Source organism: Orycteropus afer, unplaced genomic scaffold, assembly GCF_000298275.1.
Source record: "Orycteropus afer afer isolate SDZICR_OR568_19922 unplaced genomic scaffold, OryAfe1.0 scaffold00006, whole genome shotgun sequence".
NCBI classification, from domain to species: domain Eukaryota; kingdom Metazoa; phylum Chordata; class Mammalia; order Tubulidentata; family Orycteropodidae; genus Orycteropus; species Orycteropus afer.
In genome coordinates, this window is record NW_006921593.1 from 23231342 (window position 1) to 23253518 (window position 22177).

The 22177-nt window shown below is 51.2% G+C and overlaps 1 protein-coding gene across 1 annotated transcript in view; it reads left to right on the plus strand.

The window, feature by feature from the left end:
* ASB18 (ankyrin repeat and SOCS box containing 18) overlaps positions 1–12771 on the plus strand; it is an 80815-nt gene extending 68044 nt beyond the window's left edge. The window contains exons 11-12 of the mRNA XM_007943645.1: positions 11197–11310; positions 12586–12771. Coding sequence (XP_007941836.1) covers positions 11197–11310; positions 12586–12771 — 300 coding nt within the window. The remainder of the gene's footprint in view (positions 1–11196; positions 11311–12585) is intronic.
* Positions 12772–22177: the final 9406 nt, after the last annotated feature.

Genomic DNA, 22177 nt, shown 5'->3' on the forward strand with positions numbered 1-22177 from the left:
CACCCACACACACCATCATACACCCACACACATACCATCATACACCCACACGCACCATCATACAGCCACACACACACCATCATACACCCACACACACACCATCATACAGCCACACGCATCAGCCTATACCCACACACACACCATCATACAGCCACACACACACCATCATACACACACACACACCATCATACAGCCACATGCATCAGCCTACATCCACACACACACCATCATACAGCCACATGCATCAGCCTACACCCACACACATACACCATCATACACCCACACACACACCATCATACACACACACACACACCATCATATACCCACACACACACCATCATACACACACACACACACACCATCATACAGCCACATGCATCAGCCTACACCCACACACACACCATCATACACCCACACACATACCATCATACACCCACACACACACCATCATACACCCACACACACACCATCATACACCCACACACATACATGCAGCCACATGCATCGGCCTGCAGCCACACACACTAGTGTGCAGCCACTGTTACTTTGGGGAAAGCCCCAGTGCCGAGATCAGAGCCCTGAGCATGTGACGAGTGAGCGAGCTGGGGTCTGAAGGCTGAGGCCTTAGCTGTGTGAAGCTGCCCGAGAGCAGCCAGCCTTCCGGGCAGAGCAGGAACTGTGCAGGCAGACGTCCTGGGGCAGAGGGGCCCCTGCTGCTGCGAGCTGGCCAGGGCCCAGGGCGGGAACTGCCAGCGGAGCCAGGTGAGACTGGACAGGTAGCTGGCGACCTTGTCACAAGGGCGATGCTGCCACGCCCTCTGGTTGCCGTGGAGTCGCGGTGGCGTCCGGGCAGCCCTGCGCATGCGGAGTGGAGCTGTGCTCCTAGGGTCTCAGTGGCTGGATTTCCGGAAGCAGATACCAGGCTTTCCTTCCGAGGTGCCCCTGGGTGGGTCGCAGCCGAGCACGTGAGCCCCGTGCACCCCGCCCCGGGGACCCCTCTAATGACAGTGGGACTCTGTTAGACCACCCTAAACAAGAAGAGACAGACAGAGTGGGATTAGAGCTGGGAAGGGCTTTGTCTGCTCCCATGGAGAACATACTGGGTGAGGCCGTGGAGAACCAGGCTGCATGTAGACCCCCCGGAGGGGCAGGTGGCGCCTGAGCGGGGAGGACAGCGGCTGATGGAGAGGGTGGCAGCTTCCAGAAGCTTCTGGAAATCTCTGCCTTGCCTCACCCACCAGATGTGGGCTATGCTGAAAATGTGGGCCTCGAGTTCCCCGGGCTGATTACGGGACTGGGCAGGGGGCTGCCCGTGATGCACCCCAACACCACAGGATGTTTAGGGGCAGGGCACTGGGGTGGCAGTTTTCAAGAGCCAGGGCCCGTGTCCTGCTCTCTGAGCCGCGTGTGCCCTGCCCCACTGGGAGGGAGAGGACACCCCATGGGAAGCAGCCTCCGTTTTCCTTGCCCCTGTCCATTTCTCTATCTGCATATAAAGCAAAATGCCGCGTGGTTTTTCCCCTTAATTTTCTTTCTGCCGCCTCATTAGCTGAAGAGCGTTCGCGTTGCCACTAATGACATCAGCGTGTCAGAGTAATGTGGCAGCCGCGTCTCCGCAGACAGCAAGGAGGCAGCGGAGATTTTTAAACTGTGTTGGCGTAAAAATAATGAAGATGAGGGGCCTGGTGCTGAGGGGAGGGGCCGGGCACCCCAGAGAGGTGGAACAGAGGAGAGGCGACGGGATGAATTCCCCGAGACAGGCAATAAGGCTCGGTCACAGTCTGTGACCCGGGGAGGAGGGGCCGGGCGGGGGGGTGCCTCTCACTTGGGGGGAGGGGGCTTCTCCTTCCAGAACCTCCAAGCTGTCTGCCTGCACTGGGCCATTTACATTTTGCAGAGAGAGAAGCAAGCCAGTGGGGGGGTCAGAGGAGCCAGGCCAGAGGAGGCAAGAATTGGCTCCAGCAGAATCCAGGGTGGACCATGAGTCTTGATGGCATGGTGTCACCCGGCACAGACCGGGGTGGCTGAAACCAGAGGCTGCTGTACAGGAGGGAAGAAGGGCACCTTAGCGGGGCTCTTGGGGGCCGGAAACAGCAGCCTGCAAAGCACAACGTAGCGCAGGGGGAGGGGAGGTTTGGTGACACTGAGGGTGGGGGACACAGGCTGGCCCGCCGGTCCTCCCTCTGGGGCTCTCTGTTCCAAGGCCTGCCGACGTCAGCCCCTGTGGCATGATGGTATGGGGCACGGAGAGGATGGGAACTGGTCATTCTTAAAATGCTGATGGCCGACCAGTTCCAGGCTGTGCCTGGCTGCTCGCTGAGGTATCTGTGAGGACACAGGCCACAGAGGGAGGAGGATGTGCACAGTGCCAAGTGGAGAGCCTCAGGGGCCCAGGGAGGAGGCTTGTCTCTCTGCTGTTCTGTCTTTGACCAGGCAGACTCATGACAGAAAGGGAGAAGGGGACGGAGGGGAGGGGCGGGAGGCAAAGGGAGGGAGGGAGGGAGGACAGTCAGCCAGACTGGTGGGAACCAGAGGAACGCTGGTTGCATGGCAACCTGATGCTGCTGCCAGAAGAGGTAGGAGATGAGGCCCCTCCACCAAGCCCATGTACACCAGGCAGACAGCTCACGGGGGTGGGCATGGGTGCCACACTCCTCACCCTGTTCTCATGTGGCCCCTCCAGTCTTATGAGTGGACAGACAGCAGGACCAAGGGCTCCCCTGCCTGTTGATAAACCTCATATCAGATCTCACCTGAATCAAAGACAAAGGAAAATAAGCTTATGAGGAAGATGGTCGGATGGAAGATGTTACAGAGAGGTGAATAGGATACAGCACCCAGTAACACAGATGGAAACCATACCTCCCATCCTAGGACCCAGACCAGGGCACCATCCTTGGTGCAGAACATGTCATCCCGACGATCCGTAAAAGTAGAACAGATTAGGAGGTCAATAAGAAAAGCAAGATGAAGGAGGTAAAGCAAGTTATTCCAAGAAAATACGAAGACAGTGGTGGGTTCAGTACAAGAAGGAAAAGGCAGAATTGATTCTTCCAGAGAAAAGTCCAATCAGGGATGTAAACTGGGGCGCTATGCTGCCATCTGCCCGTGTGCCCTCAGACCCATGCCCTCCTGTTCCCCTTCCCTGCTCTGTGTCCTGGTGGGAGGCTAGGCCTTCAGTCAGAGCTTCTTAGAGTCCCGTCAGCTGGCTTCCAGCTGGATTCAGCTGATGGGAGACATCAGTGGGAAACGAGTGTGGAGCAGAGGGACCAGTGCATTTCTCCTCCACCGTCTCTGCCTTGAGTAGCTTCTCGAGCCGCACCTGCATCTCCTCCATGGTTCTCACAGCCCCCACACTGCTCCTGCCTTCAAGGCCCAAGCCCCCACCGAGCAGCCTCTAATATGGTCCAGCCCCTGCCACCAGAGGCTGGCCCAGGGCTCTGGGCTCTGATAACACCATGTCATCCCATTATTACCACCACCACCTCCCAGCTCTACGGGTGTAGACAGCTTCCTCTTTTTGTTCATCTCTGGGCTACTTCACCGTCCCATTGTTGGTATCCCAGCAGTTCAATTACCTGTATAATCAATTCCCTATGTTAAATGATCTCTGGCTGAAATACTTAGAGTAACTTCTTCCTGAATAGACCCTGATTGATACAGCCACCAGAACTCCAGTGGCTCAGTGGTTAAAGCATTTGACTGCTATAAGCAAAAGGTCAGGGGTTCAAAGCTACCAGTTGCTCCTTGGGAGAAAGATAAGGCAGTCTGCTTCCATAAAGATTGGCATCTTTGGAAACCCTCTAGGGCAGTTCTCTGTCCTGTAGGGATGCTATGAGTCAGAACCAACTCAGTGGCAATGGATTTGTTCTTTTGGTTTGGATACAGCACCAGTAGCAGAAAGCCCCACACACATGAGTTTTTAAAATAAGGAGATTTAGTATCTTACATAACAAGAATTACAGACGCAAGGCAGTCTTCAGAATTGGTTGATTCAGGGGGGGCTCAGTGACTCGATCAAGGAGCAAGAAGTTTCCTGAGTCTCTGCTATCCTCAGGGAGTCACCTGTGTCCTCAGGCCGGCTCCTTTCTTGGTCACAGGATGGTTTCCAGCAGCCACTGGGCCAACCAGCTTCCTCGTTCATATTCAGTTGTTTCTCTTTTCCAAAAGTCCTAAGTAAGTAACTCCTTGTGTCTCATTGGCCCTAGTTGGCATAAACCTACCCCCCCAAACCAGTCACTGGCAAGGGGAATGAAACTCTCATGATCTGTTTAAACTAATCACCTGGAGTGTTGGGGAGTCAAGCACAGTTTTACTATGAATATGAACTGTTGTTTAAAGCTCTTCTTGGGGTGCCAGTAAAGAACAAAGCCAAGAAACTAATAGAGGGCATGATGGTCATGGAGGACAAAGTAGAGAACCGTCCCTCAGATAAGAGATGGAACCAAAGAAGGGCCTGGAGTGGGTCGGAAACAGTCGTCAGAGACATGAGAAGAAAACTTACAGAAATCGGACTGTGTTCTTTGCAAAATCCATGACAGGAGACACACACCTGTATGCATTCTAGAAAAATGTCCTAAAAAGGCATGGGAGAAAGCTTGCAATGCATCCAAGTGGAAAACAAGTTTCTCATAAAGCAGTAAAATTCAGGTTGGAACCATTTCTCTGTTGAAATGTTATCATAAGACAAGTGCCTTGATTTGTCTGGTCTCAGTGAGCCACAGAAAGGGTCTACCATATGATCAGAGACCTTGGGACTGGGGAAAAAACTGTGTCTGTTCCATGAGCTTGAGCGGTTTGCACTGGACTGGTAACCAGAAGGTGGGTGGTTCAAATCACCCATCAGTGCTATGGAAAGAAGGCCTGGAGACCTGCTTCCCTAAAGACCACAGCCAACAAAATGCTGTGGGGCCGCCACGCACCAGAATGAACCCAGTGGCAGCGGGTTTGGTTCTTTTCGGTTACCAGGACAGAGACTCTCAAACACATTTAAAACAAAATGAAACAAAAGGTTAAAATTAAAGACTGGGTATAGGTAACTCTTACAATACAAACTTTTACGTGGTGTATTTTAGTATTAATGTACACTGTAGAAGAATTCCAGGGAAACACACAAAAATGAGATAATAAAGAATACATTTGATAATGACAAAAGATAATATCATAGGAAGAGAGGCTTGTGAATCTTGTATGCCAAAAAGATTGCTACAACAGAGGTTTTAATATAATAATTAATAATAGTTCATTCATGTCTCAGTTTTCCACCTATGAAGTGGGAAGAAAAAAGCGTAAATGTGATGAATATACATTGAACTTTGAACCCCACAAACTGTTAAGTGATAAGTAAAATCTCACCCTAAAAAAATAAATTATAAGCCAAACTTTTTTTTATTAAAAAAGAGACAAAAAATCATTAAAATTTAACTGGCATTATATTTAGAAGAGCAGTGTATTACAGCCAAATACAGTTTGTTTCATGAAGGCAAAAATGGGTCAGTGTGATGGTTATGTTTGTATGTCAACTTGGCTAGGCCTGGTTGAGTGGCTGGGCAGCTGCATGTAGTATTCCCCAGAGACTGGTAATCAACTCCATGGTGGAATCTACTGGGAGCAGCTGAGTAGCTGCCTTTGGGTATGTGGTCTGCTTCCTGTATATAAGGAGAAGTTTTGAGAATGGTCTCTAGCCTTTGGCACGCTTGGATCCTGCATATAGCTATGTCATTGCTCAGCAGCCTGCTATGCTCTGCCGACCTTGGCAGTTACAGTGGACTTAAGTTAATGGCCTGCCCTGTGGTTTGGTGACATCAGGACTGTGCCTTTTTACTTGTCAACCTTGGGGCTTCTCAGCCTCAGCAGCCAGCAGCTGTCTGAGTGAAGAAACGCCTCTAGCTCCAGTGGGCCGGGAGCAGGAGGTAGAGCTGGACCCCAAGGTTGAGGGGCTTTCACCCAGCCCCTAGAGCCTGGCACTTTGAACTCGGACTTAAAGCCTCCGAATTGTAAGAATAAACTCCTGTTTGTTAAGGCCGTCCCATTTGTGGTATATTCTTGTCAGAGCAGCACTAGGTAACCAGAACAGTCAGTTTGGACAAATTTTTTGTATCAATTTGGTTAAAGAAAAACAAAAAATAAAAGTAAATAATAAATTTTGTAGCAACCTAAGAATAGAAAGATAATTCCTTAACCTAGAACAAAGTGTCCCTGAAACCAGTCTGCAGGATTATAGTGCTGGTGAAACATTAGAGACAATGCTATTGAAATGAGTATGCCTGCTGTCGCCACTGTTGTTTAACATTGAACTTGCAGTGAATGCCAATGTGATAAGACAAGAAAAATAAGAAATCATACCACTGAGGAGGAGAAAATTCCGTTGTTTGCTAATATGATTTGTACATTTTTATAAAATTTATTTAATAAGTAAAATATACTTACAAATCTGTAAAAATGAACACATCAGTAGAAAAATGAGCAACCGATTATTTAGCAATTTGCAAAACAAGAAAAACAAATTATCAAACAAAACAAATTAAATATGCAATATTGTACTTGTCCAGTTCAAATAATCAATGAGATGACTTGGGGAAGAAGCCCTCATATACTCAGATCTCCCAAAGGTGTACGTGTTACACACCTGCACAATTTATCAGTGTGCTTCAAAGCTTTAAAAGGTACATCCTTTTTGACCCTGCAGTTTTACTGCCAGGAATTCAGTGTCAGGGTATGAATATGGTGGTGGGGAGTAGGGATGGGTGGAGATGATGTTCAAGGAGGTTCAAGCAGTGTAGTTTATAATATCAAAACCTACTGAGGAACTTAATAGTTAACTCATTGAATACATTACGATACATTGATACAGTGAACTATTGTAAAGCTCTGAAGTGAACTTTTGTAAAGACTGTGGAACACTCCTGTGTTGTTGTGAATTACTCACAATCTAGTTGGAGTGAAAATACCACGTTTCAAAATCCTATGCAAAGTATTAGCCCACTTTCTATATATACTAATTTTTTGTCTCAATACATAAAACACTTTTATACACAAAATATTAATAGTCATTATCTCTGAGCAAAGGAAATATGAACTGGGTTTGTTTTTGTTTTTGTTTGTTTTTCCATTTTGTTTACTTGCATGGATTTGCCATCAGCTGAGATGGAGTTTAGATCTGAAACTGGAAAGAAGCTGTTGTTGGTTGCCACCTGGTTGGCCCTGTGTAGGACAGGACGAATCGCTGCCCTGTCCTGCCCTGTCCCCGTGACTGGTTGCGGATCGGACCATTGTGGTCCATGGGTGTTCACTGAGGTTCTCAGAAGCAGAGCACCAGGCCTTTCTTCCGGGTTTGTCTGAGCTGGAAACCCCACAGAAACCTGTTCAGCATCAGAGCCTCATGCCGGCCTCCATTGACAGACAGGCAGTGGCTGCACATTCTGGCAGGACTCGAACCCAGGTTTTCTGTGTGGAAGGCAGGAATTCTAGCACTGAACCACCACTGCCCCTGTGAAGAATTTAGGGAGTAGCCATCGTGTGCAATTGAAATGTTTTCTGCTAATTGACTCTGTGTTCAGAGAGCTCCAGCTAACATGGTGCAGGCCAGGCTTGGCTGTTGGTGCTGACCATTTTCAAATATCTGCATGAATGTACACATACACACATACATATATATATGTGTGTGTACATTATGTACACATACATATATGAATGTTGCATATGTGCCCATATGTGTGTCTCATATATAACGTGTGTCGTGAATGTGACATGTATATGTTGCATATAACATATATATGGGTATATAGTATCTGTTCTTAGATAAATTGCCTAACTTCTGTGTTCCTGACCAAGAAATAGGAGAAACAATTTTAGAACACTTGGTAAATCTTAAGGAGCTCTGGTGGTGATGTGGTTAAGGCATTTGGCTGCTCAGCAAAAGGTTGGTGGTTCAAACCCACCAGCTGCTCTGTGAAAGAAAGATGAAGTAGCCTGTTTCTATAAAGATCTACTGCCTTGGAAACCCAGTGGGGGTCGACTCGATGGCAGTGAGTGGTAAATCTTAGCCCTCAAAAGCAGAGAACTATGACCTAGCCCTGCCCCTCGGTCCCCCCCAAAAAGCCCTGAATTTGAATTGAATCAAGACTCCACATCTACATAGTAATTTACAGAAAAACACAGCAGACAGCAGAACATGAGACAGCCCTGCAGGGACACAACCAACAGCATCCTGTCAGTGAGGGGCTCCCAGGGCCAGAAACCCAGTTCTTCGAGAAATAAACCTCCTGAGACCAGAAGGAGACCTGAACGTACATCCTGTGACCCAGTCGCACTGTGTGGGCCTTGCCTGCATTATTAGTGAAGCCGTTTTCTCAGTACACAGACAGACCCCAGGTTACGAACATCCAATTCACAGGCAATTCCTACTTGCCCTTTGACGCAGGGCTTCCACCTGGTTCTGTCATGGCCACCGAAGCCATGATTTCCACGATGTGGTGATTCTTCACAGCCACCAGAACAGAATTGGAGGTCAGAGCCCTGGAAGGGAGGACTCAGAAGAGGTGAAAGGAGCCCTTCCAGGCCTGATGTGTGAGAGTGGGTTACTGGCAGGACTGTGGAGAGCCACACACATTCAGAATGGCACAGTCGGCCATCTTTGAGCAGGGCGCTGCCATATTTGAAGCCCTGCTTTACTGTTATGTAAATATGCCCTCACTTTCAAATGATGACCCAACCCCTAAAACCAAAACCAAACCTACTGCCATTGGGTGGATTCCAAATCATAGTCATCCTATAGGGCAGAGTAGGCCTGCCCCATAGCAATTTGACGGCTGTGAATCTTTATGAATCTTGCAGAGCAGCTGGTGGGTTTGAACGGCTAACCTTTTGGTTAGCAGCCATATGCCATAATCACTGTGCCACCAGAGCTTCTAACCAAATCAAACTCACTGCCATTGAGTCATTCTGACTCATAGTGACCCCATTGAGTTTCCAAGGCTATAAAATTTTACAGAAGCAGACTCTCCCATCTTCTGTGGAATGGCTGGTGACTTCGAACTGCCCGCCTTTTGGTTACGAACCACATGTCTTCACCACTGTGCCACCAGAGCTCCTAAGCTAAACAACAGTATAGCTGAATTAGCGAAGAACGTTTACCTTGAGCAGTGTGTTCCTTTGAAGAATTCTCTGTATGAGCTCAAACTGACAACTGCCTCTAAAGCACAGACGAGTGTGTGTGGAGCAGGGAGTAATTCAGTGGGACTGAAATGACATGGGGAAGAGTGAGAATGGTGAGAGCGTCTGTGGTGGTTACGTTTGTGTGTCACCTTGGCTGGGTCTGGTTGAGTGGCAGCTGGATGTAGTATTCTCCAAGATGAGACTGGTAATCAACCCCATGGTGGAATCTACTGTGAGCCGCTGAGTAGCTGCCTTTAGGATGTGGTCTGCTTCCCATATATAAATAGCACCTTTGGGAATGGTCTCTAGCTTATGGCACGCTTGGACATTGCATGCAGCCTGCTATACTCTGCCAACTGGGGATTTACAATGGACTTGAATTAATGGCCTGCCGTGTGGTTTGGTATCATCGGGACTGTGCCATTTTATTTGTCGACCTTGGGCTTGGCAGCCTCAGCAGCCAGTAGCCGTCTGAGTGGAGAGATGCCTCTAACTTCAGTGGGCCAGGAGCAAGAGGCAGAGCTGCAGCCCAAGGTCGAGGGGCTTTCACACATCCCCTAGAGCCTAGCACTTTGAACTTGGATTTCCAGCCTCTGAACTGTAAGAGAATGAACTCCTGTTTGTTAAGGCCATCCCGTTTGTGGTACATTCCTGTCCGAGTGGCACTAGGGAACCAGAACAGTGTCCTTCACGTTTCCCATCTTTAAGACGAAGCCGATGGCCTTGACTTGTCAATTTGCAAATAAAACAACGGGAACGTAGGACGTAAAGTCCAAGTCAAGAGGCAATTGGTCAGTAAAACCGTTCCTCTTCCCTGATTCTCAATTTCCTGACATATCAGAACATTGAGGGAGACATTGGGAACCCCACCGTCCTTAGGCCAGACTCCCTCCCAGCAGAACCTCACTGCCTGCCTCTGGGGCTGGGGCAGGGTGGTCCTGCCATGCCATCCACATCCGTCCTGGGAAGGGAACGGAGCAAGGGTGTGCCCACTACTCATCACAGCCACGGCAGTGACAAGAAAGGCTCCCCTGTGGAGACGCCATGGGCTGACGGACCCCTACACCTACTCCGTCACTGTTTCTGCTCCTGCTCTCTGGGGGCCACGGATGTCCAGGGAGGTTTCTAACTCAGCCCAGGTCACTCGGCTAGGAAGCAGGGGAGGTGGGACCCGTTGAATTTGCATTTTATTCTCCAGACTGGCTAGAGTTTAAGAGTTAGAGATGTTGTTTTTTTTTTTTTAATTAATTAATTAAAAAATGTAGTGGTGAAAACATGCCCAGCCAGAGATCCACCATCTCAACACTGCCTCTGGGTACCATCATTGATGTTGGTTACATCCTCCCAGTCAGCGACCATTCTCACCCTCCTTTTCCAAGGCATCCGACTACCCCTGACATAACTCTCTGCCCGTAACATAAAGGTTCTCATCCAACCTTTCGAGTTGCTGTGGTCGGCCTGATCCCACATAGCTAACTCTTTAGAAGGGCGCCATGCTGAAGGGGTTCACTGGACGAGTTCCACCATGGCTCCCTGTTTGAAATTCTCATTCCCTCGACCCCAGTGTAGTGCACAACACTCTGCTCGCACATTTGCTCACTTGCTCACTTGTTTTGTTCCAGACGATAAACAGGCCCCTTTGAATAGCTCAGTTTAAATGGCTGGCTGTTGTGTGCTTTCTACCTTCCCGTGTACTGATGGCATGTCAAACAGGTGAAAAATGTTTTGGTTTGGCTTAGGTTGGTTGACTTGGGTTTTTCTCCCACCCCTTCCCTTCCCCCTCCTCTCATCTCCTCGCCCCTCCATCTCTCTGCCTTTTTGCTTTTTACACAAACTCTCAACTTGCCTCGTTTGGGGGACACTTCCTGGCCTTGCTGGTGCCGTTACCCTGGTTCATGAATCTTTTCTGAAACCAAATAAACTCTATAAAATATTCTTTGTTAGAATTGTCCTTTTAACAGAGCCAAATGCACCCCTGCACCTTGCCTGCTTGGACCCTAAACTCAGCCCCTCAACTGCACTGTCACCTCTCCTGACCAGGTGCTGAAGACCTGTGCGTCCATCCCCACGGTCATCGAGGTTCTCGTCAACTCCTACCCTCAGCTCCGTGTGTCTGAGTCCTGGCGGTGGCTCATCCCTGGAGACGTGCTTCAGGTGAGGGAGCTGCTTGGCTCTGTCCCCGTTGGGACAAAGCAGTGGCCTGTTTCTGCTGACCCCTGTGTGGAGTTTGGCACTAACGTCCAAGTAAGTTGGAAACATCCAAAGAAGGAGGAAAGAGATGGGGAAAGGGGTTTGTATTGGCATATTTCTGTTTTTCTTCTGGGGGCTCCAGTCACACAGCCAAGAGCCTATTCGAATGCAGGGAGCAGAAAGCCAACCTGGGCCGGATATGGATTCCAAGGGGTCAGTAGCCAACGTCAGGGAGGGGCGGGCGCAGATCCACCTGACCCACAGGTCTGGCTCCGTTTTGTAAGACGCTGGTCTAGTCTCTGTGGCCAGCTCCGTCCTACTGCTTAACAGTGACGGGAGCCACACTGTCAATCAAAGTCCACGGCTGACTGTCTCTTGCAAAGAGGGAGGGTGTTGTTTCCAGAAGCCTCTGGAAGTTTCCTCATCAGGATCCACTGAACTGAGTCCTGTTCACGTTGCTGGTGGGGGCCCCCAAGTGGCCTGCAGCTCACAGACGATGGCAGCAGACGCTGCCCAGGGCGGCGCCGTCCCCACCGCCGGTCGTGGATCACACCGTGGTGCCCTAGGGTCCCCTGGCTGAGTTCAGGAGGTCGCCAGGCCTCTCTCCCCAGGCCCTCGTGGTCTGGACGCTCTGCCGAAAGCCTCCACGGGCAGACGGTGGGGGCCGTGCATGAAGAGCACTGGCCGGGAATCGAACCGGGGTCTCCCACGTGGAGGGCGGGGAGCCCCCCACTGCACCCCCACTGCCTTCGTGTGCACGTTACTGAACCCCAGCTGCTGGTTGGCTTTGGCCGGGCTTCCCGTGACGGGTTCCATCGCGTGGGGTCCCCCTTGCAGCTGCAGGGCTGGGGGGGGTGTAAACTGGAAGGCAGCCCCGTGGGGCTCCCCCTTACTGCACTTGAGAAGGGTGTCCAGTCTCAGCAGACCTGGGGTGGTGCAAACAGTTAAGCACTCAACCACTAACCCAGGCGTTGGACGTCCGACCCTACCCAGAGGTGCCTCGGGATAAATGCCTGGTGTCCGGCTTCCAAAAGGCCTCAGCCTTGGGACCCCGTAGGGAGCACAGTTCTGCATGGAGTTGCCATGAGTCAGAATAGATGGGATGGTAACTGGCTTCGTTTGGTGTCTGAGCTGAGCCGTAGAAAGAGCCTCCCGTGCGATCAGGGACCCTGTGGCTGGGGAAGGGACTCCTGTCTGTCCCGGGGCCACCGACTCACGCTCCCCCGCTTCCCCTTCCAGATGCACCAGCCGTTTTACCGGTCCCTCTTCGCCCTGGCCAGCACCCCTCGCTGCTTGCAGCACCTCTCTCGCTGCACCATCCGGAAGCTGCTCGGCAAAAAGTGTTCTCACCTCGTGCCCCGGCTCCCCCTGCCGAAGCCCCTGCAAGACTATCTGCTCTTGGAGCCAGAAGGGGTTTTGCGCTGAAAGCCAGAGCCCCACGAGGGAGGCTCCTGTTCCCGCCTCCATCCTCCGTGGGGGCTGTGCTGCCAGGCAGTGCCCTGGAGGAGGAGGGGCGGACCTGAGTGGGACCCCGGTGCCCCTCTCCGTGTGTGGCCGGGGGAAGGCACAGACCCTACCGAGCTGCTGGCTCCCCCGAAATGAAATCTGTAATAAAAGCCCTTTCCCCAATTCAGGATACCTCGTGTGAGGACCGAGTAGACTTGCAAGCATCACAGTACTTTGCTTCGTAAAGTCCACATCAAGTTGAACTAAAGGGCACACGTGTTTTTCCGAGTTTTGTCCTCCGCCCTCGGTGAGTTGGCAGCACACGTGCTGGTACCCCAGCCTCAGACCCTCTACTTCCCTGGGCCTCAGTCACCGAAGAGGCTCTGTCCCCAGAACAGGACACTTGCATAACAAGACTGTCCCAGCCCCGTGGCGTCCAGGGCTCCTGAAAAGCATGGCAGGGGGAGCCAGGCATTTGGACCCGGTTGAGTCTCTGACACCCTTTCCAACCCCAACTGAGCCAGTGCCTGCAGACCCGCGAGCTGAGCACCAGGAATACCCACAGGTTGGCGGAGGGTCAGCCAGCTTAGCCTGAGCGTTCCATAGGCGAGACGCTTGGATGGTCAAGGGCACTGTGGTCATCCTCCAAGGACAGGTGCTGTTCCCTCTTCTTTTCCAGTAGAGCCACATGCAAGAAGCCATGGGGGACCTTTGGGGGGCAGGGGGCATGCCCTCCTGGATGTCACAGTTGGGAAGGGGAGCCCAGACCATGAGCAAAACCCACAGTGGGAGTGGAAAGGTGGGTGGAAAAGAGCGAGGTAGCTGGGCTGAGCCTGTGTGTGGTCGAATCCAACACAGGGGATCCACCAAGGGAGTGACTGGACAGTGTCCCCCCTGCTCCTGCTCCTGCCCACCCACACCCCACCCTTTGACACACTACCTGCTCTACCACCCAAAGCCGGTTGTCATGGAGCCCCTCTGACTCAGGGCAACCCCACATGTCAGAGGAGAGCTGGGCTCCATAGGGGTTTTAGTGGCTCATCTTTCAGAAGGCACTCGCCACGTCTGTCTTCTGAGGTGCCTCCAGGTGGACACGAACTTCCAACCTCCTGGTTAGCAGAGGGCGTGTTGACCATCTGCATCATCCAAGGACACCTGCTCGACAGAAGGGCAGTGGACACAGCTTCAGGGCTTCCCTCCCTAGCAGATGGCTCCCCGGGCCTTCACAGGGGACATTCTGGGTTCACCACTGAGTGAGAGGGAAACAGGAAGGCAGGCCACACAGGACACAGTGGGGGACGGAGTCATTCATCCTTGAGCAGCGGGTGTCCTGAAACTGGGAACTGGAAGCGGGTGGAGACATGTTGGAAGAGCCGTGGCTTCCAGACCAAGGGTTCGGGACTTGAGGAGGTGCAGTGCGGAGGGGAGCAAGTGTGGTCCTGGTGGGGCTCTAGGACGACTTTCCTGGAAAGGAATGCCGGACGATGGGTGCCAAGCCCACGGCAACAGGCTCTGCACTCAGACGGGCTTCAGATCCAGACACCTCCCCTGAGCTGCGGGAAACAGTGGGCGGGTCCAGCTGTGGTTTGGTTCTGGACAATGAACGTATCTGCACATATGTGTGCCTCCCTCATTGGATTCACTGCTGTAGGAGGGAGAAGACGGGGCTAACGGGCTCTTGTTGACATGTGCATTTGGACTCCGGAGGTGTAGATTGGGCCAGGACTCTGTGCTTCTAACAAGTGTGGGTGACACCCTTCTGCTGGTGGTCACCAGCCCTGCTGAGTGGAGAGATGCAAAGGTTTGAGCTCAAAGCCCTGCCCAGAGCAAGAACCTAACAGGTCATTCCCTGTCATATTATGATTATCTTATTGTCATCATTGTCAGGCGAGAACAGCCTATCACTGAGATACTGCTGTCATTGTTACGTGCCAGCATGACTCCTGGTGACCCCATGCACAACAGAACAGATGTGTGACCCACAGGGTCCTCACTGGCTGATTTCAGTGGCAGTCACCAGGCCTTTCTTCCTCATCTTAGTTTAGAAGCTCCGCAGAAAACTGTTCTGCATCCCAGCAACACGCAGGCCTCTGGTGACGGGCGGGTGGCGGCCCAGGAGGTGCACCAGCCCAGGATCGACCCACGTCTGCTGTGAGGGAGGCAGGGGCTTTACCCCTGGGCCCCCACTGCCCCCGTTATTGTCGGGATGAAGACTCGAGGATGGAAAATCATAGCCACGTGCCTTGTGAGAATAAGCACAAGGGTAAGAGTGAGACGTGAGAGCTGCCGAAACCAGTAAGAACCCGGCGCTCCCCGAGTTCTGCAAATGGGAGTCTGAGAAGGCACTTGGCCAGGCTCGGTCCTTCTGCCACCCTCCTCAGGACACTGGCTAGCTTTCCAAGATGCCCTCCACGTTTCATGTGCTCTGAAGAGTCCTGGAACAAAGCGGTGCTTTTCTGCTCATGCCGACTTCATGCTTCTAAAACTCTAATGAATAATAACCAATTCGGAGGTTTCCAAGCACGATTTTTCGCAGCTTAAAACAATAACGTGTGTCTCACAATGAGCCCCAGCTGAAAGGAATTTGTTCCTTTTCACTGCTTTCACCCCCAAGAATGTGCCGTGGAAATTCCGATACTCCGAGGGAGAGCGCGTGCGGGCAGCTCCTTAGTGGGAAGGCCTTCACCTCCCCATCTGGGCCCCTGCTCCTTCATTAGCCAGCCCTTGTTGAGCCCCTGTAGGGCCGAGCCCAGTGCTTGGGGCTAAGGCCTTCCCAGTGAACATGAGAACAAATCACCACCCTCCTTACGGAGCCCACAGCAAGTGATTAAGGACAACTTGTCAGCAAGAAGGCACCTTGAGGAGACGTGGGAAGGAAAGGGTCCCCTTCCTGGCCACCGTGTCTCCAGCTGCCCCTGCATTGAGTGAGGACTGCTATATCCCAGGGAAGACAGAGTCTGCACAGCTGTGGCTTCTCCATCCCTGTGACTGGGTCTTCAGGGAACCATGTGACTTCTGTGATGACAAGCCCTTCACCCTCCTTTGGCCAAGCCAACACCATGTCTCGCTGTAAATCTACAGTGTCCAGACCAACACCATGTCTAGTTGCATATGGAATGCAATGGCCTGTTGTTGTTGTTAGGTGCCATCGAGTCATCTCCAACTCAGCGACCCTGTGCCCGGCAGAACAACAGCTGCCTGGTCTTGTGCCAGCCTCACGATCCCTGCTACCCATCGTTGATAAAATAGTTGATAAAAACACCCTAAAAGACGTTTTATATTGAGGTTACCCTGGCTTACTTTTACCCTAGAGAGTAAAATATACCCTGTTTTTGATTAAGGAGCTCAGTTGACACAATGGTTAAACAGTCAGCTTCTAATGGAAAGGTGGTTCAAACTCACCAGCTGCCCACGGGAGAAAGACGCTCCTTCTGTGAAGATCCCTCTGTGGAGAAGCTTCTGTAAAGGTCACATCTTGGAAACCCTATGGGCAGTTTGACTCTGTCCTAGAGGGTAGCTGAGAGTTGGATTCGACCCGATGGCAACAGGTTGGGTTTGGTTTGGTTTTGATTGTTGTTGTTGTTGTTATTTGCCGTCGAGTCAGACCGACCCATAGCGACCCCTCCTTGGGTTTCCGAGGCAGTATCACTATGGAAGTAGATTGCCCCATCTTCCTTCCGAGGAGTGGCTGGTGGGTTTGAACCTCCAGCCTTCTGGTTAGCAGTCAAGTGCCTTAGGCACTATGCCACCAGAGCTCCTTTGGTGTTGATTCAGGATCAAAAACAGTTTTCCTTTCTTCTACACTCCATTTTGATCATCACTGTTTTCCTCTTTTGTACTGTTGTGTTTTTAGGTGCCATCATGGCGGCTTCGACTCACAGCCTGTGAATGAACCCTGCCCCGTCCCACACCGTCCTCAGAACCGCTGTCATGTTTGAGCTCATCGTCACAGCCACTGTGTCAGTCCATTTTCTGTGACATACATTCAGTCTGACATCTTTCTTTATCTTCAAAGTTATTGTTTAAGTTACGGTAAATACACACACACATGAAACAAAACTTTGGCCATTTCAGCTCTTTTCACACGTACAGTCCAGTGACATCGATTCCATTCACCATGTTTGCAGCCCTCATCACCATCTGTCCCGAACGGTCCCATCGCCCCCTCAAAGGCTCAGTATCCACTAAGCAGTGACTCCAACCTTGTAATCATTGTGCCGAGTGACATGAGTCAGTTGCAAAAGGACAAATGTATGATTCCACTTACATGAAATATCCCATTTATTTTGTAATGATGGATCCACGTGGTTCAAAAAAAAAAGGGTAAATGGTGCTTTCACTTGCTATTTCCAATAAAAAAGATAAGTTTATTGTTGTTGTTGCTCAGTGCCGTCCAGTCGGTTGTACACAGGGGCCCTGGGCACGACAGGACAAGGTCCTAACCAGGCCTTTGCCGTCTGCACAGTCCCTGCTGTGTGTGAGCCCGTGTGGCAGCCACGATGCCACCATCTCACTCAGGGTCTTCCCCTTTCTGGCTGACCCTCTGCTTCACCATCCACGATGTCCTCCAGGGACAGGTCCCTCCTGATGACGTGTCCTAAGGACGTGAGGCGAAGTCTCACCATCCTCACTTATAAGGAGCACTCTGGCTGTACTTCTTCCAGGACAGATGGCAGAAGGATCTTTTTCCTCCAAATTTTATTGAACATCTTTGATAATTACTTGTTCTCTGACCCAAAGAATTCAAAAGTTCACCCACAGTGGCCCTGGGGAGGGTCACTTCTTTGTGCAGCCACCAGACCCTGGACAAGATGGAAGGTCCCTGGCACAGCTGGATGGCCAGACACGATCCATAGTCCGCAGACAGCACTCAGGTGGGGTGTGGCCATGCTTCATGTTTAAAGTTCTGAAGGCAGAATTTTTTCAGTGTATTTGTGGCAGTTCGATTTTTTTATTGTAGTACATAGCAAGACATTTGTATGTACAGTTTTTCACATACAATTCAGTGATTCTAATTAAGTTCATTACATTGTAATGAAAACTGTCTTAGCTGCTATAACAAAAATACCACAAGGGGTGGCTTTGATAAACAGAAATGTATTTTCTCAGCGTGTTACTTTTAGAGCCATCGAGTCAGCTCCAGCTCATAGCAACCCTGTGTACAACAGAACAAAACACTGTCCAGTTCTGTGCCACCTTCACAATCCTTGTCATACCTTAGCCCATCGTTGCAGCCACCGCATCAGTCCATCTCCTTGAGGGCCTCCCCCTTTTCTGTTGTCCCTCCACTTTACCAAGCATGACATCCTTCTCCAGGGAATGGTCTCTTCTAACAACATAACCAAAGCAGGTGAGACGAAGTCTGGCCATTCTCACTTCCAGGGAGCATTCTGTCTGCTTCTTCCAGGAAAAATCTGTTAGTTCTTCTGGCAGTCCATAGTACTTTCAGTATTCTTCACCAACACCACAATTCAAAAGCATCAACTCTTCTTCAGTCTTCCTTATTCATTGTCCAGCTTTCACATGCATATGAGGTGACTGAAAACACCTTGCCTTGGGTTAGGCACCTTAGTCTTCAAAGAGACATCTTTGCTCTTCAGCACTTGAAAGAGGTCTTTTGCAGCAGATTTGCCCAGTGTGATACGTCATCTGATTTCTTGACTGCTGCTTCCATGGTGTTGATTGTTTCCACTGGTGTTGATTATGACTCTACTGGTATTTGAAATACCAGTAGCATAGCCTCCAGCCTCACAGCAACACGAAAGCCACCACAGAATGACAAACTGACAGACGTGTGGTGGTTCACACAGTTTAGGATGCTTGGAATCTGATTTCAGAGAAGGAAGGTTGGGCATTCCTACTTCCGTAGTGATACTGCCTCGGAAACCCAAGGAGGGGTCGCTATGAGTCGGGGCCGACTTGATGGCAAACAACAACAACAACAGCTCTGGGGGAAGTCTCTCTATCTGTGTTGGCCCTGGAGGAAGGTCCCTGTCTCCTCACCTTGATTCCTTGTTCCTTGGCAATCTCCATGTGTCTTGGCATCTCTCTTACCCCATCTCTGCTCTGCTCACTTGTTTAATCTCTTTTATATCTCAAAAGAGAGTGACTCAAGACACGCCCTCCACTAATCCCGCCTCATCAACATAACAAAGACAACTCACCCTGGAATTGTAGGCACAGGCATAGGGGGAGGATTGACAGAACCAGCAACGTCAGCGCCATCCGTCACCCAATTTCTCCATCACCCTTAACAGAAGTTCATTGCCCTAAGCAATAATTCCCCTCGCCCCTTGCCTCCCACCCCTGTGAACCATTAATAAACTTTATACTTTCACTGATCCTGGTTTTTCACGTAAGTGGAATGTACACTATGTGCCTTTTTGTGACTCTGTATCGGTTTAATTGTAACTTACTGGATAGTCATCAATTCATCATGTTTCCAAGCGACTGACTCTAGGCCTAAGATGTATTTGCTGCCCCAGAAACTGCATGTCATCCACATCCCCCACCTCTGAAATAGCACTTTCAACACGTGTTGATGTCATGAGCCGTTGAACTTTTCCGAACACTTGACCTTCTGGATCAGTGGTGTGGTACACAGGTTTGGAGAGTGAGCTGGTCTGCGCCCTCCTCCCAGCCTCCTCTGGCCCAGGAATGGCATCTGGGAGATGCCTCCTCCCTGTGAGTGTGGATGCCACGAGCTTTTTGTTCTTTAAGGGCTGCCCAGGGCCAAGTGATAAACCAGGACTACTGCATCTTTGATCTCGTCATTTCCAGGATAGGTTCTTTCTCAGTGAAATTCGCTGTATGCAATTGGGATACTCTGATGCCCCAAAGTTTCAACTGTAACCAAACGACATATTCTTTCTTTCTGGATTTAATTAAAGTTTGAGAGCATCGACATACTCTTCAAACTCCGGAATTGGCCTTAAAATCAACCCCGTTCTATTTGAAAACAAAACTCTGTTTTATTAAATGGCTAAAACAGGCCTGCGGTCAAATTCTCCCGCCCACCGAGGGACTGCAGGATTGAAATTCGTTTTCCTGGAATCCTGCAGGTGGCGCCATAAGCAAACGGCTTCCCGGCGCCCACCCACCAGCTCTCCCCAGGAGGAGGCCGAAAACAGGGACGTGCCGCTCACGCGCTGCAGGCGCGCGTCCGGACGCAGCCGAACTGTGCGTTCGCGGGGCGTGTGATACAGCCCTGTGCTGCCCTAGTAAAAAAAAAAAAACTCAGTAATTAAAATATTGATTATGGAATTGCCTACTTCCTTGCTATTAAATATGCTCATTTTATAGACAATGTGTTGGCAAATAAATACAATTTTAAGTTGACTTTTACGACGCCGTAATGGTAGCCGCAGCCCGGTTTGGGTGTTGGACGCGCGCTCCTGAACGCAATTACCCGCTTGCCATTGCGGGGTGGCGGGCGGGGCTGCCAGCCCCATCTCATCTTCCCCAACGGCATTATGCAGGCCTAGCACTCTGCTTAATCACTCCAATAAAAGAGCAGATTTCTTTGTAACGCAATTTGTAAGCAGTAAACATGATGGAGAGGGCCGCGTTTGCTGTCGGCGACGCGAGTGCGGGTCTAATTCATCTGCGAGGCACTTTGCGCTCAGGGTTCTTTTCAGGTTCCTGCACCACGAGGGGAAGTTGGGAGAGCGCTCGGGGAGCGGGGTTCAGTGCGTCCCCGCTAGCCGGCACTGGACACGGGTGTTAGGAAGGGAGAACCTTCTTTCATCAGCCTAAGACAGGAGGTCACAGTAACTCCTAATACAGACACATAGAAATGTGATCATGTGTTCCAAACAGCACGCAGTGGGCTCCTAGTTGACACAATGGATGTCAAAGAAGGGATGAGTAAATCCTTCAAAAATGACCCATCTCTCACTTTTCATCCCAATTAAACTACTGAGGCAGCTAACAGCGGTGGGCACCCACGACAGCCTAAAATGAGGGTTCCCTTCTTGTGGCCGTCTCTGTGAAAGTCTGTTTTTATGAGAAGCAGTTAATATTAAGCTGTTATTTTTCAGCTGTGCTGGCAGGGCTGTCTTGGGTCTGTCTGGTCGCTGTCTCCCGGAAGAGGCTGCTCCTTTGTCTCCTGGCTTTGCTGCCACTGAGGAGCCTGCCCCATCCCTGTCTTTAGGATGAAAAGGCCCAGCATGGGAAGGGGTCCCCTGGTTGGCCCCTGGGGTCGCTGCCCACAGGCCTGCGCCGCGGGACCCAAAGGCGGGGGACCCAGCTCCCCTCGCGGCGCCGGGTGGGAGTGGGAGACGTGGGGTTGGCATCCACCCGTGATCCGCGAACGCGCAGGCCTTAGGAGGCCGATACCCAGGCAGTTATCTGGGGTGGGGGCGCTGTCGGGGCGCGGCCTGCAGCCTGGGGAGCCCCCGCCCTCTCCTAGCCAAGCTCTGGAGGGAATGGGGGTTCGGGCCTGGTCCCCTCGAGGGGGCCGGGAGCAGCGCAGGGCCGCCCCGCGGGGTAGGCGGGAGGGGGTTCCGGAAGACAAAAGAGCGAGCGGGTTCCATTTCAAATGAGCTTTCGCAAAGCCTCGTCCTGGGGTTTGAAAGGCGCGCGGAGGACGCCGGTGCTGCAATCCCAATCAGAAATGCGATTTGAGGTCCTAATGAACTTGATTGCGGGAGCATTTCTAATCCCCACGGCCCTAAATGAAATCAGATATAATCAGAGGCTACGGGAAGGGAGTGTTTACAGCGACGCCGGGCTGCGGGCCGGGCGCGCGGCTCCGCTATTGATGTCGAAAATGATGGATCGCGCGCGAATGGCAAATATACTATTTGTCTAATGGCTCGGCAATTAAACTCCCCTGTAAATGACCCATGGCTCATTTCATCCTAATCTATGGAATTTTGATTGAATTCGTCAGCTCTAATTGAAAAATACTGCACTTTAATGTGTGCATTGCAGCTTCAGGACGAGAGTGGCTTTAATGAGACGATGCCCCTCTGACCCGGGACTATTGGAGACTTTTATTCGGAATTTAAAGCCAGAAGATTGCTCAGCGCGGCCCCGCGATTCCCTCCCCGGGATCCGCGGCGAGCTGTCTGCAGCCACGACTTAATAACCGCACTTGACGATAAATGCGCCCGCGACCCTGCGACCGAGGGAACAACCTCCCCGCGTCAGGGTGGGGGCTGGGGTGGGGCGCCCTGCCTGCCGCCAGGGCCCCGGGCCTTCCCGGGCCAGGGCCAGGGGCCTCCCAGGAGGGGCCCAGGCGCCCACGCCCCGCGCACCCCGCGGATGGGCAGGCCCCCACTCGCTTTATATGCAAATGGCGAGGCGAAGCAACCCTGAGAAATTAGCGTGTTTGCCAGATTGAAATGCCATAAGAAGAAACCCTTTAAGCCGTGCTGAAGAG